The sequence below is a fragment of the Otolemur garnettii genome, unplaced genomic scaffold (assembly GCF_000181295.1).
Source record: "Otolemur garnettii isolate 467f Iridium unplaced genomic scaffold, OtoGar3 scaffold00023, whole genome shotgun sequence".
In the NCBI taxonomy this organism is placed as follows: Eukaryota; Metazoa; Chordata; class Mammalia; order Primates; family Galagidae; genus Otolemur; species Otolemur garnettii.
The window spans coordinates 8,011,553-8,027,449 of NW_003852418.1; the positions used below are offsets into that span (position 1 = coordinate 8,011,553).

Genomic DNA, 15,897 nt, shown 5'->3' on the forward strand with positions numbered 1-15,897 from the left:
AAAAAAAAAAAAGAAAGAAAAGAAAGGAAAGAAAAGCTTTACTCTAAGCTGAGATGCTTCACTAGCCAGTCCACTAAGAAAGAGCTGGTACTCCCAGTCTAGTAAATCAGCAAACCAGGGCACTTTGGAGAGAGGGGGCAACATTGATAACTATGCCAGGACAGCAGTCATAAACCAAGGCTGTCCCAAGTGAAGGACAGGTGGTCCGCACAGGTAGGATTGAGATAGGGTGCAGGCACTGTTTCCTATCAGGTTTCCCATCTAAACTGAAAGCTCTGTGAGGGAAGGAACCGCTGCACCTAGTGTGCCTAGCAGAGCTGGCTTACCTCGACAGGCCTGAGATCTATTTGGAGCTATCTCCCTAACACTGAGGAGTGCTAAGAGCTGACATCTGTGAAGCACTCACGAAGTGCCAGGTACAATGTGATGGAGTACTTCATATGCTGCAGCCAATTCTCGCCCCACCCCACCCCCCAATTTTTTTTTGAGACAGTTTTACTGTGTAGCCCTTGGTGGAGTGCCGTGCGTCACAGCTCACAGCAACCTTCAACTCTTGGGCTTAAGCCATTCTCTTGCCTCAGCCTCCCAAGCAGCTAGGACTACAGGCGTCTGCCACAGCGCCCGGCTACTTTTTTTAGAGACGGTGGTCTCACTCTGGGTCAGGCTGGTCTCGAAAACGCGAGCTCAGGCAATCCACCTGCCTGGGCCTCCCAGAGTGCTGGGGTTATTGGCCTAAGCCACCGCGCCCGGCCCTCACTAAATCTACGAAGTTAGGCAGACTCAAGGCCACACATCTAGGGTGGAGGTGCAGGGATTTGAAACCAGAGAACTTTAATTTTTCATTACTATTCATAGCACTGCCCAAGGTTTTTCTGCCACCCCAATTCCCTCCCAAGCCGCATGCTGCTAGACCATGGACATCAGAGGCCACCCAGCCGGGGAATCTGCAACCTCTGGCTGCACACAAGCGCTGGACCAACGGCAGGTGGCAAGCTCGTCCCCTTCTCAAGCCTAGCAGGAGGACTGCTAACTCGGGAGGACGGAAGTGGCCGTCCCTACCAAAGAATCCTGCAGGGGGCCTAGCAGGCAAGCAGCACCGGACAAATGCCAGTCTCCTGCTAGATTAACCTTTGTAGCTGGTTTGAGGTTCTAGTGAGGTTTTAAACCAACGGCTACAGATATATCAGCGATGAGAAGCTCCTTCGATGCATTTTCTCTAGAATTTCCCGACTTCGCCAAAGGCCATCTTTATTGTAATAAAGCCCCCCACGGCTTTTTTCTTCTACTCAAACATTTACAGTTTGGGTAGGCTCATTATGAATAAAGGTTTGATTCGCATGGTACCGTGGACACCGGGCAAGGTCGGAAAACATTCTAGCACCCATAGGGGGTGACAGACTGGCTACAAGAGGCAAAGGCACGCGGGGGGCTAGGACCCAGCTCAGCTCCCGGCTACGTCCACAGCTACGTCACCAGGACTCCGCCCCCGGGTCGGCAGCTGAGCCCGAGCCCCCAACAGGTTTCAAACCTCCCTCGCACCCCCTAGTGCGCACACTCAGTCCAACCCTGCCGGCGCAACGCCCACCCTGCTACTCCAGCTCCGGGTGTGTGTGTGCTGGCTGGGGAAACTGAGGCGGGGACGTGCTTGGGAGTTTATTTTTTCCGTAGTTCACCTCCTAAGACCAACAAAGCTGTCTCCCCCCTCCACAGAACTGCAGAACAGCAGGGAAGGATTATAGGAAGGGGAGGGGGCCGAAAACAAGCAGGGTCTGAAGAGCTCGCCGACCCTGCCACACTCAAGATGGCAGCACGACTGTGGCGAGGCCCCTCAGAGGCGGTACCAGCGCATGCGCAGCCCGGAGTCCCTGCCCGGGACACAAGATGGCGGCAGCGGCACTGGGGAGGGCGAGGCGGAGGCGGCAAAACGGGCGGTCGAGCAGAACGTGTAGCCGCGTCCCCTCGACTCCGCTCCAGGCAGGTAAGAGTCCCAGGAAGCCACGGTCCCGCCGCGAGCCGCGCCAGGACCTGGGGATCCGAAGCCAGACAGTGCTGGCCCCTCCGGCGTTTTCCGCTCGGGGCTGCCGCTTGCCCCGTCTCAGTCGCCGCCGCCATCTTAGACCCGCGGGTGGGCTGTCGGACCGGTGGCCGAGGTGACCAAGGTGGGCCCGGAGAGCGCGGGCGGAGCGGCCTCTAGGGCCCCTCCGCTGCTGCCGCCGCTGCCGCCGCCACCGCCTTTGTGTCGGGCTCCGACTCTGAGTCGCCTCAGCCCGGAGGCGGGAGCGCGCGGCGGGGCGGGGGGCGGAGCCCGGGAGATGGGCCGGCGCGCGCGCGCCAAACAGACCGCCCCCGTTGGGGTTGGGGGAGGGGAAGGTGCACGCGCGCTGGGCTCGCCACCTTCTTGGCGCGCCCCGCGCCTGCGCACCCTGCAACTCCTGTGCCACCGCCCTACTGTGCAGGATAATTCTGATTGGTACATTACTGAGATGCTCCCGCCCCTTCTTCCCCCAATCCCGCGCCTTGGTTCTTTATCTTCTGGTGGGTTCATCGTTGGTTGCGCAGATGCGATTGTTTATCATTAAGCTGAGTTATTCTTCTCGTACTGCGGCAGGCGTGGGGGTCGGGATGGCGCTGGACAAATACGTTATCTTAAGAGGAGCAGCTACGTTTTAATGAGCGCGTACAGCGAGCTAGCTAAACTAATCATAGAGGTCGACTACCCGTAATCCGGGTCTGTCCAATCCCTGCGTGGTATTTTAGCCACAGAGCTGCTGCACCCAGATTACATAGAGAATTAAATTTTGTTTAATCGTAAAAAACTGATAAATTTTTCCAATAGTGTGAGGTGAAAAAATTATAATCTTCCCATCTCCCACTCTTGGCGTTGTGTTTAGGAAATACGAATTCTGTATACCGGGCTGTCTCCTCCTCCTCCCCCAACCCATTTCTGGCTCCTAAGATGTAGTGTGAGGTACAGGAGTTTGAATTTTTTTTTTTTTTTAAACAAATCCCCAGATAATTCTGATGCACAGCCGATTTTGGAAATACTGCAGTGTCCCTGTTTGGCCTCCCACTAAACTATTCTTGTGCCTCTTCTGCAGAGTTCATCCACCACGTGCATCGATATCACAGGATATTTCTTGGGAAAATAATTTTTCAATAAAGACGAACAAGATATGTTATATAATGTGTTTGCATGTTTTTTTTTTTTTTTGCAAGACAGATATTCAAAGAAGTGTGTCTTTCTTGCTGTGGGTGGCTTGGATTGTGCCTTCAGATACATGAGATGTATGTTTGATCACTATTCTCTGGTCTAAGAGTACTTTAGTTGGCAGGATCCAGTGTGCAAAATGAAAACATGGGCCTTTTTGTTGAAATGAAAACTTTAATTAAAATGTTAAGATAGTAACAACAGCATTAAATTAAACTTGGGGATTTCCTGAACTTGGGCCCCTGTGCAACCATGTAGATAAGGAGCCCAGGAAAGTGAACCTGTTAATTAGAAAGTTTGGGAAGTAACAGTTTCATCCTTTGAATCTCCAGGACTCCCCCCCCATCCCCCATTTGCGCCCCCTCCCCCCTTACCCTGGCCTGGGAACTCCCAATTTGCTCTATGTCTTTGTCCCTCTTGCTGTTGTCCATGCCCTACAGCGTTCCACAGGTCTGTAACTCTCTTTTCTTCTATTTGGTCTTCAGCTGCTGATGCAAGGAATCCCCTGGGCCCTGGGCCACTCCACTGCTGACCAGCCCACCCAGCTGTGCTGAGCCTTCCTATAGGCCTTCCCTCTGCCTCTGTGGAACCCAGTGACTTGGGGGTCCATCTGGCTGGAGAAGAAAACCCTCTCATGCTATTGTTGCAGACCCCAGAGGGTGAGAGAAAGGGGACCTCGTTCAGCCTTGAAACCTATGGGCTCAGCCCCCAAGGCACCAGGAATTCCTCCTTTCCGGAGAACCAAGGAGAACCAAGGCAGCTCCAGCTTTTTCTTCCCTTGGTTAGTGTTTCTAAATCTTTTTGTTATCAAGGCCCTTTTTTGTATATAGTCCTGGTGCCTCCTGCATTTTTATCTGCCAGACTGTACAGATGGAGCAACCATTCATTTTTCCCTTTCCAAATTAATGAAGATGTCTGTGACTGAGTGTACAATAAAATCAATGTCCCAGTGATTCCTATGATTTTGTCAACAACCATTCAGAGCTTCTGATCAGCATGAGAAAAACAGTGTGACCACAATGAGTTGATAACATTTCAGCATGCAAACATAATTGATGTTTAAACTTGCCTTTGTGGTCTTATTGGGGGTAAGGGTTTGATATCTTTTGGGTGTTGTGACATACCAAAAACAAATTAAACTTCACCAGTCCGATTGCAGTTGGCCTCCTAGGAGTCTTGCAGCTCCAGTTCAGGAACAACTTTGGCTGGGGGCTTGTGCTCAATGTGCTTTGGGTGGGGGAAGTAATACAAATCTGAAGAAACTGGCCTCCTTGCTGCAAGTAAATTTTCACCTGGGGGTTGTGAAGGACTGAGTTAGATAGTCCTTGGTTGCAGATTGCTTCTTTTCGTGACAGATTACTCCTTGCTCTATAATGTAAAGTGAAGTGACCCATTCAGTTCCATGCCCCTTCCCCAGATGTGCTTTTTTCTGTTTAGATTTTACTGGATGGAAGCAGTAAAATCCTACCTCCTCCCAAGAGGAGTTGTTACTATTCCTTCTTGTGGGAATAGCTTCTCAAGGACAAGCTTTGTTCTGATTGTTTGCCACTTTTGGTACTTTGTAAATATTTGCAGAATTAATAGCTGAGCTCTGAAGAAAGCTGGATTGGACCCAACTCCTATTCCTAGAAGTTCTGACAGTTTAATGGGGGAAATAAACCCAGTTGATAGACCAAGCCATCTGAATACTACAGTGGCGGTGTTCAGGGACCTAAGGAGGGACCCTGACCCCCTAGCCTGAAGAGGGGAGAGTTAAGGAAGGCTTCCTGGAAGATGTGAACCAGGCAGCAAGCCAGGGAGTGAGTTTGGGGACAGGTATTTCAGGCAGAAGGAGCCACAGGAGTGTACCCATTTTACAATTGAAGGAACTGTAGCTTAGATCCCAAGACTCCTATGGCACCATGCTGGCCCTCCAGGTTAGGATGGGATTGGATTTCTCCAGATCTGCAGGTGGTCACTGGGGCCCTCTGTGGATTGTAATTGGTGGGTGGAGGGGTGGAGCTGACACTCTTCCATCCTCTGTATGGCAGGTCCCGTGTGGGTGCTGAGATGGCCAATGAGAATCACGGCAGCCCCCGGGAGGAAGCATCCCTGCTGAGTCACTCCCCAGGCACTTCCAATCAGAGCCAACCCTGTTCTCCAAAGCCAATCCGCCTGGTGCAGGACCTCCCAGGTACTAGCAGGGAGTAGTGGTGGGGGGGGGGGGTAGGAAGGGTGCTCTAGGAGCAACCCTGACCCTGACTGGATACCATGCCTATTTGCAGAGGAGCTGGTGCATGCAGGCTGGGAGAAGTGCTGGAGCCGGAGGGAGAACCGCCCCTACTATTTCAATCGATTCACCAACCAGTCCCTGTGGGAGATGCCTGTGTTGGGTCAACATGATGTGATTGTGAGTCTCCAGCCTAGAATGGGGGTCTCAGAGCAGCCCTGGTAATGTGGCCTTCCCCAAATGTACCCTGAGCAGCTATTAAGGCCTAGCCTTGTGCTGGGGCCTGCAGATACAATGACAAGAGAGACAGACACCATCACTGCCCTTATATAACCTACATTCAAATAGAGGATACTAACAAACAGATGGTTAGAATTGCCCAGGATATTGAGCTCTTCTGCAGGTTAGGCACTGTGTAGCAGTGCAGATCGAACAAGATAGGCAAGCTCCCTCCCCTTGCAGAGCACCCATGGCCCACAGTCTACTAGAGGGGGATGGTAGGATTATAGTTATGGTACTTGTGTGTATAGAGAATAGTGTTAAGAGTGCATCTTCCCCTGGTCTGGGGAAGGGGAGGGAACAGGAAGAGCTGTGAGAATTAGTGTTTAGGGTGAGGAGGTTAGCAAGGGGGAGTGGCAGAGAAGAGGGTTCTAAGAACTGAAATGTCAGTGTGACAGGAAGTATAGGCATGGGCTATTTGGTGGGACTGTAGGCTTTTTGGTCTCAGTTGGGGCAACCTTTTTTATTGGGCACAGTCAAGCCAGTTGGCAGCTTCATTTTGCAAGTGAAACCACTGAGGTTCAGAGAGGGGCACTGATTGGGGCCCACCTCATAGCTCCCAACTGGGCAGAGCACTTGCACCTTGATATAACTACTCAGCACACATACTCTCAGTGTCACCAAAGGAGTTCTGTCCACACAATCTTGCTTTATTAAAAAGAAGCATTGCTTGAATGTTTCCTTTATTACTGACTTTTATTCTATTTTTAAGTACATTAACATGTCCTGAGCCCTGATCTTATGGCAGATGGCATGTTAAAGTCACATTCACTGACTTGTTTAATAATCTTCTCAATGGCATAGTTGGGCTAAGTGCCGTCACTCTCAAGTGGAGGGAGCGGGAAGGGAAATAACTCACTCAGGTCACACAGTTGCAAGCAGCAGGCAGGAGTGGGGCCTGGTGTTCTCTGCCTGTGTCCCAGCCCCTCTGCTCTTCTCTGAAGAGCAGGGGCAGGAGGGCATGAGGACTGCAAAGTGCTGGGGCTCCTACACTGCTGGGCCTGGTTGCAACTCTGCTGGTCTCCCTCCACCAGTCGGACCCTTTGGGACTGAATGCGACCCCATTGCCCCAAGACTCAAGCTTGGTGGAAACCCCCCTACCTGAGAACAAGCCCAGAAAGCGGCAGCTCTCGGACGAGCAGCCAAGCGGAAATGGTGTGAAGAAGCCCAAGGTGAGTGTCTGCCAGGAAGAAGCCAGGAACTGGCTGATGAGTGGCCATCTCAGCCAGCTACAGGGGCTGGGAATCAGCATGCTGTCCAGGAGGGGGATCCGGGACACGGCTCACTAGGTGTACATAGTACTGGATAGAGCAAGCCTGTTTGGTAAATCTCCTACCCTGATGTCTTTGTAACTCCTTTGCTTTAGATTGAAATTCCTGTGACACCCACAGGCCAGTCAGTGCCCAGCTCCCCCAGCATCCCAGGAACCCCAACATTGAAGATTTGGGGTACATCCCCTGAAGATAAACAGCAGGCAGCTCTCCTCCGACCCACTGAGTGAGTCAATGCTGATTGGTTTTGGGGCACCCATTGCTGACAGCCAGCCTGCTTAGAACTGTGGGGTGTGGTGATGGCAGGCAGGGTATCCTCATCACTCTTGTCTGTGTCCCAAGAGTCTACTGGGACTTGGACATCCAGACCAATGCTGTCATCAAGCATCGAGGACCCTCAGAGGTGCTTCCCCCGCATCCAGAAGTAGAGCTGCTGCGCTCCCAGCTCATCCTGAAGCTTCGGCAGCACTATCGGGAGCTGTGCCAGCAGCGAGAAGGTAACTGCTTCGGGCCACAGCTGCCTTTGTTCCCATTCACCTCTAGTAAGAGCCAGCTTGGCCAGGCAGGCTGGGGTTGGCACAGTAGAGCCCAGTGGCTCAGAGCATGTGCTGTGTAGGGTACAGGCCTGTTGGAAATCCTGGCTGTACTAACTGCTGGCTCTGTGATCTTGGTTTCTTGCTTAACTTCTCTGCACTTATAACAGTGATTCCCTAGAGGATGGTTGGAATCAGTAAGGAAACCATGATGAACACTTCCAGAGTGCTTAGTATTTGCCAGGCACTGTTCCAACGCCTTTTCTATACAGGTTGAACATCTCTGATCTGAAATTGTTTGGAACCAGAATTGTTTCAGATTTCGAGTCTATTTTGAATTTTTGAATATTTGCATGTACATTGTGAAATATCTTTTTTTTTTAGAGACAGAGTCTCACTTTGTCATCCTTGGCAGAGTGCCATGGCATCACAGCTCACAGCAACCTCCAGCTCTTGGGCTTTGGTGATTCTTTTGCTCAGCCTCCAGAGTAGCTGGGACCACAGGTACCTGCCACAACGCCTGGCTATTTTTTGTTGCAGTTTGGCCGGGGCCGGGTTTGAACCCACCACCTTCAGTACATGGAGCTGGCGCCCTACTCACTGAGGCACAGGCGCCGCCCTATAGTGAAATATCTTGAGCATGACATCCAAATGTAAACGTGAAATCATTTGTTTCATATATACCCTACATGTAACTTAAAGATAAATTCACAGCAAATAGTTTTCTTTTCTTTGAGATAGAGTCTCACTTTTGTCACCCCTTGATAGAGTGCCATGGCACCATAGCTCCCAGCAATTTCAGACTTTTGAGCTCAAGTGATTCTTTTGCCTCAGCCTCCCAAGTAGCTTGAACTATAGGCACCTGCCACAGTGCCTGGCTATTTTTAGAGACAGGGTCTCACTTTGGGCTCAGGCTGGTCTTGAACTTGTGATCTCAGGCGATTCACCTGCTTCGGCCTCCCAGAGTGCTGGGATTACAGACATGAGCTACTGTGCCCAGCCTTCAAATGTTGAGTTAGGATTCCATTTAACTACAGCCCATTACGTGAGGTCACGTGTAGAATTTTCCACTGCGGTGTCATGTTGACCCTCAAAAAATTTTGAATTTGGGGCCAGGCACAGTGGCTTAAACCTGTCATCCAAGCACTTTGGAGGGATATGGTGAGAGGATTGCTTGAAGCCCAGAGCTCAAACTAGTTGGGCAACACAAGACCTCTTCTCTACAAAAAGTAGAAAAATTAGGTGGGTGTCATGGTGGGCACCTATAGTCTCAGCTACTTATAAGGCTAAGGCCCGAGGATGACTTGAGCCCAGGAGTTAAGATTGCATTGAGCTATGATGACACCACTACACTCCAGCCAAGGACAGAGACTTTGTCTCAAAAATAAAAGTATTTAATTTGGCAACAGCTTGAATTTTGTACTTTCAGATTAGGTATGCTCAACTTGTATCTGTAGAAGAACATAAAAGTGGGGTGGCGCCTGTGGCTCAGTGGGTAGGGCGCTGGCCCCATATACCAAGGGTGGCGGGTTCAAACCCAGCCCTGGCCAAACTGCAACAAAAAATAGTCGGGCATTGTGGCGGGCACCTGTAGACCCAGTTACTTGGGAGGCTGAATCAAGAGAATCACTTAAGCCTGAGAGTTTGAGGTTGCTGTGAGCTGTGGCACAGTGGCACTCTATTGAGGGCAACATAGTGAGACTCTGTCTCATAACAAAACAAAACAAGTGATTCTAAAGTAAGCAGGACTATGTTTGGCTTACTACTCAAGAAAGATGCCTCCTGTGTGCCAGGCCCTGAATGGACCCTGTTGACTAAATCCAGGCTTTCAGCATCTCTCCTGTTCTGCAGGCATTGAGCCTCCTCGGGAATCTTTCAACCGCTGGATGCTGGAACGCAAGGTGGTGGACAAAGGTTCTGACCCTCTGTTGCCAAGCAACTGTGAACCAGTTGTGTCACCTTCCATGTTCCGTGAAATCATGAATGACATTCCTATCAGGTAGAGCCCCACAGCTGGGATGACCCTGGGCCATTTGGTTTCCATGTCATGTATAGAAGGGGTCTAACCCTGCCTGCTCTCTAACCCAGGTTATCCCGAATCAAGTTCCGGGAGGAAGCCAAGCGCCTGCTTTTTAAATATGCAGAGGCTGCCAGGCGGCTCATCGAGTCCAGGTTTGGCTCTATCTCCTGCCCAAAGATGAGTCTGTAATCAGAGGGAGCAGTGGTAGGCCATCCAGCCCCTTTCACACAGGCCACTGCCATTGCAGAAGTGGGGGCCATCCTCCCAAAGGCAAAACAAGGGCTGCCTTGTAAGTCTAGGCGTTGGTACCTGAGAAGCCAATAGAAGTGGGATAGGAGGAGCAAGGAGGGTGGCGCAAACACCTTAACAGCAGACCCTTGTGCTGAGCCACCCTTCTGCTCTTGCCTGGCAGGAGTGCATCCCCCGACAGCAGGAAGGTGGTCAAATGGAACGTGGAAGATACCTTCAGCTGGCTTCGGAAAGACCACTCAGCCTCCAAGGAGGACTACATGGTGAGTGGCCCCAGGCCGAGGATAGTTTTAGGGCTCTCCGCTACTCCTCCAGGAAGCCTGCTCTGCCTGTCCACTGTGCAGGGACTCCCCCAGCTGCCTGTTCTTATGCAAAACAGCAGCCCTTTGAAGGGGTTCATCTGTTCCCAAACTCTCAACTATGGAGAGGTTTCTCAAGGCTCCTGGCTTTCACCAAAAGACATTCTCAACAGAATCCCATACTTGGCCACACACCACAAGGAGCTGCCTTTCAACTAAACGTTCAACATCTCCCTTGAATCTGTTTTTAGAAAGAAATTGACAGTTTTTCTGTATATGTGTTCATATCGGAGTTAAGAGGTACTATCAGATTCAGTTCCTTATTCTTTTTTTTTTTTTTTTTTTTTTTTTTTGAGACAGAGCCTCAAGCTGTCCCCCTGGGTAGAGTGCCGTGGCATTACAGCTCACAGCAACCTCCAACTCCCGGGCTCAAGCGAGTCTTCTGCCTCCGCCTCCCAAGTAGCTGGGACCACAGGCGCCCGCCACAACGCCCGGCTATTTTTTGGTTGCAGCCGTCATTGTTGTTTAGCGGGTCCGGGCTGGGGATTCGAACCCGCCACCTTAGGTGTACGTGGCTGGCGCCTTAGCCAGTTGAGCTATAGGCGCTGAGCCAGTTCCTTATTCTTAATGTGTCCAAAACAATTGTTTTCTGGCCCAAACCTATCACTTCTTAAACCTCTCCACCAGCACTAGCAATGGGCTTTCTTTTCAGGACCATTTTTCACAAGAGACAAGGTTTCGCACTTCACGGTAGTAACTGTGTACTTGACACGTAGAGAGTGACAAAGGTAGGTGTGCTCACTAGCCAGAGTGACTCGTTTTCACTCTTTAGTTTTACTTTACACGTGTGATTCAGCAAAATTACAAATGTCTACAGTCATCCTTGCAAGTAGCTAGAAGCTCAAATTTCAGCCAAGCACCCCATTTTGTATCATCTCTTTTCCTGATAGACCACAAATGCTATAAGCTGGAATCAAGCTGGTTTGTGGTTTTTGTTTCTCTGGTAATTATGGGTAGTAGTACAGTGTCACCCCAACAAAAGCCTCTGGCATTTATTGGACACTTACTTTATGGTAGGGGCTTGTTAAGCTCTAAGGTGAATGATCACATTTAATGTTCACACTGCCTCGTTAGGTATTTTGTATTCCTTGACATTTGAGGAATAAAATTCAGAGATTTGTCCAATGTGACACAACTAATAAATAGCAGAAGTGGTTTTAAATAAGGACTGCTGGAATCTAACATCCTTACAGTTACCTGCCAGCCCAGCTGAGGCCCTCTGGCCTCCACTGGTGCCCTGATCAGAAGTGTATCCTCCAGGATCGCCTAGAGCACCTGCGGAGGCAGTGTGGTCCCCATGTCTCGGCCGCAGCCAAGGACTCTGTGGAAGGCATCTGCAGCAAGATCTACCACATCTCGCTGGAGTATGTCAAACGGATCCGAGAGAAGCACCTTGCCATCCTCAAGGAAAACAACATCCCAGGTAGCTAGCTAAGGTGGTGGGGAGCCAGCTGTACTGCTGTCATCTGTAACCCCAGTGCCCTGATGGAAGGAATAAGTGAGGCTGAGCCTAAGGCCCAGGCCTATTTGGAGCAGAACCTGTGCTGTCCTTTGGCTTGGGGGTTTTAGCACTTCTCCACCAAATGGAGAAGTGATAAGAAAGGGAAGCCAGCTTGGCGCCTGTGGCTCAAGTGGCTAAGGCACCAGCCATATACACCTAAGGTGGCGGGTTTGAATCCAGCCCAGGCCCGCCAAACAACAATAGCTGCAACCAAAAAAAAAAAAAAAATGGGCGGTGCAGCGGGCGCCTGTGGTCCCAGCTACTTGGGAGGCTGAGACAGGAGACTTGCTTGAGCCCAGGAGTTGGAGGTTGCTGTGAGCAGTGAAACCATGGCACTCTACCCAGGGGGCAGCTTGAGGCTCTGTTTCAAAAAAAAAGAAGGCTCGGCGCCTATAGCTCAACCGGCTAAGGCGCCAGCCACGTACACCTAAGGTGGCGGGTTCGAATCCCCAGCCCGGACCCGCCAAACAACAATGATGGCTGCAACCAAAAAATGGCCAGGCGTTGTGGCGGGCGCCTGTGGTCCCAGCTACTTGGGAGGCGGAGGCAGGAGACTCGCTTGAGCCCAGGAGTTGGAGGTTGCTGTGAGCGTGATGCCATGGCACTTTGCCCAGGGGGATAGCTTGAGGCTCTGTCTCAAAAAAAAAAAAAAAAAAAAGAAAGGGAAGCCATAAGTTGGTGGAGAAAGATGGGCCCTGGGGTAGGTAGTGAGGTGGACTTAGGTTTACATCCATTCTCTGTAAGCCTCAGTTTCCCCAGACTGAGGTATCATACCTGGCCATAGGATTATTAGAGTGCTCATAGGTAACTCAGGTAAACCAGTTGGCCCCAGTCTCCAAATGAGGCTGGGTATGGTATTCAATGCCTATAATCCTAGCACCCTGGGAGGCCAAGGCAGGTGGATTGCCTAAGCTCCCAGGTTCAAGACTAGCCTGAGCAAGAGCAAGACCCCATCTCTAAAAATAGCTGGGTGTTGTGGGGTGTCTATAGTCCCAACTACTTGGCAGGCTGAGGCAAGAGAATCACTTGAGCCCAAGAGTTGGAGGTTGCTGTGAGCTATGATGCTACAGCACTCTACTGAGGGTGACAAGGTGAGACTCTGACTCAAAAAATAAAAAGATCCCCAAATGAGATATTGTGACTATTGTAGTGATGTTAGTAGCAAGCCCCATAGATCCAAGCCTACCTGCCTGCCAGGCCCCAACTGACACAGACAGGGGTCTGTTTCAATACTGATCATGGTGACAAAGATCACTAGTTTCTGCTTCTGCCAACTGCCTGGTTATTTTTTCTTTTGAATGGTTTTTTGTTCTCTTATTGAAAATGAGCCGTAATTTACTGAACTGTGGAACTCCCTTTGTTATAAACCATGCAGCAGTAGGCACTGAAACTGCCCAAGGGGAGACCAAGCAAGTGGGGACAGGGCAGCCTCTCACTCTCTCTCTGCCCCCAGAGGAGGTAGAGGCCCCTGAGGTGGAGCCCCGCCTGGTGTACTGCTACCCTGTGCGGCTGGCTGTGTCCGCACCACCCATGCCTAGTGTGGAGATGCACATGGAAAACAACGTGGTCTGCATCCGGTATAAGGGAGAGATGGTCAAGGTCAGCCGCAACTACTTCAGCAAGCTGGTAAGAGCAGCGGTGAGGAGAGCCCCGGCTAATGGCATGAGTTATGGCCTGGGGTCTTTTTTGACTCAGAATCCCAGCAAGAGGCCAGTAATAAGGGCATGAAGGACCCCTTCTGAACCTTACCACTTTCTGTCCCCTAGTGGCTCCTTTACCGCTATAGCTGTATTGATGACCCTGCCTTTGAGAGGTTCCTGCCCCGGGTCTGGTGTCTTCTTCGACGGTACCAGGTATAGGACTGGGGGCAACCAGGGAAGGGCTCCTTTAAAGGGGCCTGGGAGGCCAAGCCCCACTTACTGACTATGGTCCCTCTGCAGATGATGTTTGGCGTGGGCCTCTATGAGGGAACTGGCCTGCAGGGATCACTGCCTGTGCACGTCTTTGAGGCCCTCCACCGACTCTTTGGTGTCAGCTTCGAGTGCTTCGCCTCACCCCTCAACTGCTACTTCCGCCAGTACTGTTCTGCCTTCCCTGACACAGATGGCTACTTTGGCTCCCGAGGGTGAGAGCCAGGGGCTGCTGGACCCCCACTGCCCAGGTCCCGGAAGCTGTCCTCCAGAGTGAGGTCCCACGTCGGCCAGCTGCTTCCTAATACTTTAGGGCTTTGAAGTCAGGCAGTCTCGAGGATAGTCCCTGCCTGTACCACTCACCAGCTGTGTGGATGTGTCACTTAACCTATGGGAGCCTTAGCTTTTCTGACCCAGTGGGCAGGCACAAGATACCACCTAACCTGACCTGTGGGTTCCTTAGTGAATTAGTTCAGGATTGGAATGGGAACACTTGATTCCAGACCCTAAGAGGAAAGAGAAGTGGTGACACAGAACTCAGAGACCTACAACAAGTAATAGGAAGGCAGAGGGGGAGCACAGATGAAAGATGGTGCTGTATTTAGGAGGAAGAAATGGCCAGGCCATCAAGAGGTCCAAAGCTAAGCACTTAGGGAATTCCTGGGTGTGACATCCTCTGTGGTGGCAGTAGGCTCAGAACTGGATCTAAACTCCAGCTCCTCAGCTTGGTGGACTTGGGTATCCAAGCCTGAGCCTTCTATCCTCATTCATTTAATGGGGACCTGTCCTAGGGCGAATTAAGGGTAAACTCTGGCTTGATCAGGACCATCTCCAGCATGACTGCCTGAGGTAGGAATGGCACCTATTTCTAGTTAAGTGCTTAAGTCCTAATGGAACTTTCAATGCTCAATCTTGTCCCTAGGCCCTGCCTAGACTTTGCCCCACTGAGTGGTTCCTTTGAGGCCAACCCTCCATTCTGTGAGGAGCTCATGGATGCTATGGTCTCTCACTTTGAGGTGGGTGTGCTGATGCTGGGGTGGGAGCAGGAAGGGTGGCCAGTCACCTGGGGCAGCCCCTGATGTCAACCTGTGCTCCCATCTATAGAAACTGCTGGAGAGCTCACCAGAGCCTCTGTCTTTCATTGTGTTCATCCCCGAGTGGCGGGAGCCCCCCACACCAGCGCTCACCCGCATGGAGCAGAGCCGCTTCAAACGCCACCAGCTGATCCTGACTGCCTTCGAGCACGAGTACCGCAGTGGCTCCCAGCACATCTGCAAGAAGTGGGTGCTGGGGAGGGCAGGGGAAGGAGAGCCCTGCTGGCCAGGTGGGGCTGGGCTGGCTAGGCCAAGCCCCACCCTGAGCAGCTGCCTTTGCTCGCAGGGAGGAAATGCACTACAAGGCGGTCCACAACACAGCGGTGCTCTTCCTACAGAATGACCCTGGCTTTGCCAAGTGGGGGCCCACGCCAGAGCGGCTGCAGGAACTGAGCACCGCCTACCGGCAGTCAGGCCGCAGCCATGGCTCTGGTTCTTCCTCATCATCGTCCTCAGAGGCCAAAGATCGGGACTCTGGCCGTGAGCAGGGCCCTAGCCGCGAGCCTCACCCCACTTAACACATCTTGCGGGGAGGAGGAGCCCTAGGGGTGCTGGTACGGACTATTGGGACTCAGGCCTATGGGGGCTGAGCAGGCCCCAGGGCCCTCCCCGTGGGTAGCAGCAGGACCCTGGCTGCCACAGACATAGGAAAATAATGGCTCTGCCAGGGCTCCCCCTCCCTGCCCTTATCCCCCATCTCCCCACCTCAGACTTACTCCGTATCCCCTGTAAATAGGCCCCATGCCTTCCCGGCCCTACTTCCTACCCTGTTACTACCTTGTTTCATTTGTAAAAGGAAATACAGAAACCCCTACAAGAATGTGTGAGGGTCTTGAGGGCAGAGCAGGCTAAGGAACCTGGAGCTACTCCTGGGACCACACCCCTCTACGCTCAGGCTCTCCCTCTCATGACCCCTGGGGCTTCACAGAACACCTAGGCTCCCCTCAGCGGGGTCCCTGTGGCCTCTGCCTGTGATTAGCAGATCTGGGGGGTCCAGGACCCTCCATCACCTAGTTCCAGACTCCACAACTGGGTCTGCACAGAGGCCTTGGGGGTGCAAGGGACTGGCATCTCTACCCTGTGCCCAGGCCCCAAACCACAGCAGGGGGTGAACAGCTGGATGTGTTTCATAGTTGAGGCTCAGGATCACATGGGCCTAGGTGTAGTGCCTGCGGGCATGGAGCACCTATTCCCCTGGGGCTGGGGATAGCAGATAGCAGGGTCTGAAGATAAATAGTAGTTCTCTCCCAGCTCAGTCACCCCT

General features: G+C 51.8%; 1 protein-coding gene across 3 annotated transcripts; it reads left to right on the forward strand.

Moving 5' to 3' along the window:
* Positions 1–1,504: 1,504 nt before the first annotated feature.
* On the forward strand, positions 1,505–15,450 carry PCIF1 (PDX1 C-terminal inhibiting factor 1). 3 transcript variants are annotated; one of them, XM_023511948.1, is made up of 17 exons: positions 1,505–2,159; positions 3,694–3,989; positions 5,239–5,381; positions 5,473–5,597; positions 6,731–6,868; positions 7,063–7,193; positions 7,310–7,464; positions 9,352–9,499; positions 9,589–9,672; positions 9,933–10,032; positions 11,389–11,551; positions 13,083–13,255; positions 13,396–13,482; positions 13,570–13,754; positions 14,462–14,555; positions 14,644–14,819; positions 14,920–15,450. In XM_023511948.1, exons 2-17 carry the CDS (start codon positions 3,904–3,906, stop codon positions 15,149–15,151), a joined length of 2,220 nt encoding a protein of 739 aa, XP_023367716.1. In that variant the 5' UTR covers positions 1,505–2,159; positions 3,694–3,903; the 3' UTR covers positions 15,152–15,450. The 3 variants fall into 3 exon arrangements, with proteins under 3 accessions (XP_023367716.1, XP_023367717.1, XP_012659379.1); XM_023511949.1 differs by having other exon boundaries at positions 1,785–1,978; positions 3,694–3,867; XM_012803925.2 differs by having other exon boundaries at positions 1,852–1,978.
* The last annotated feature ends 447 nt before the right edge of the window (positions 15,451–15,897 follow it).

What these genes read in the sequence shown, in the direction of transcription:
- PCIF1 (XM_023511948.1), top strand. Translation starts at nt 3,904, where the DNA reads ATGGGCTCAGCCCCCAAGGCACCAGGAATTCCTCCTTTCCGGAGAACC. An exon ending in GCTGTGCCAGCAGCGAGAAG is followed by an intron (nt 7,465 to 9,351) that starts GTAACTGCTTCG and finishes CCTGTTCTGCAG; the next exon opens with GCATTGAGCCTCCTCGGGAA. An exon ending in GTCTTCTTCGACGGTACCAG is followed by an intron (nt 13,483 to 13,569) that starts GTATAGGACTGG and finishes GTCCCTCTGCAG; the next exon opens with ATGATGTTTGGCGTGGGCCT.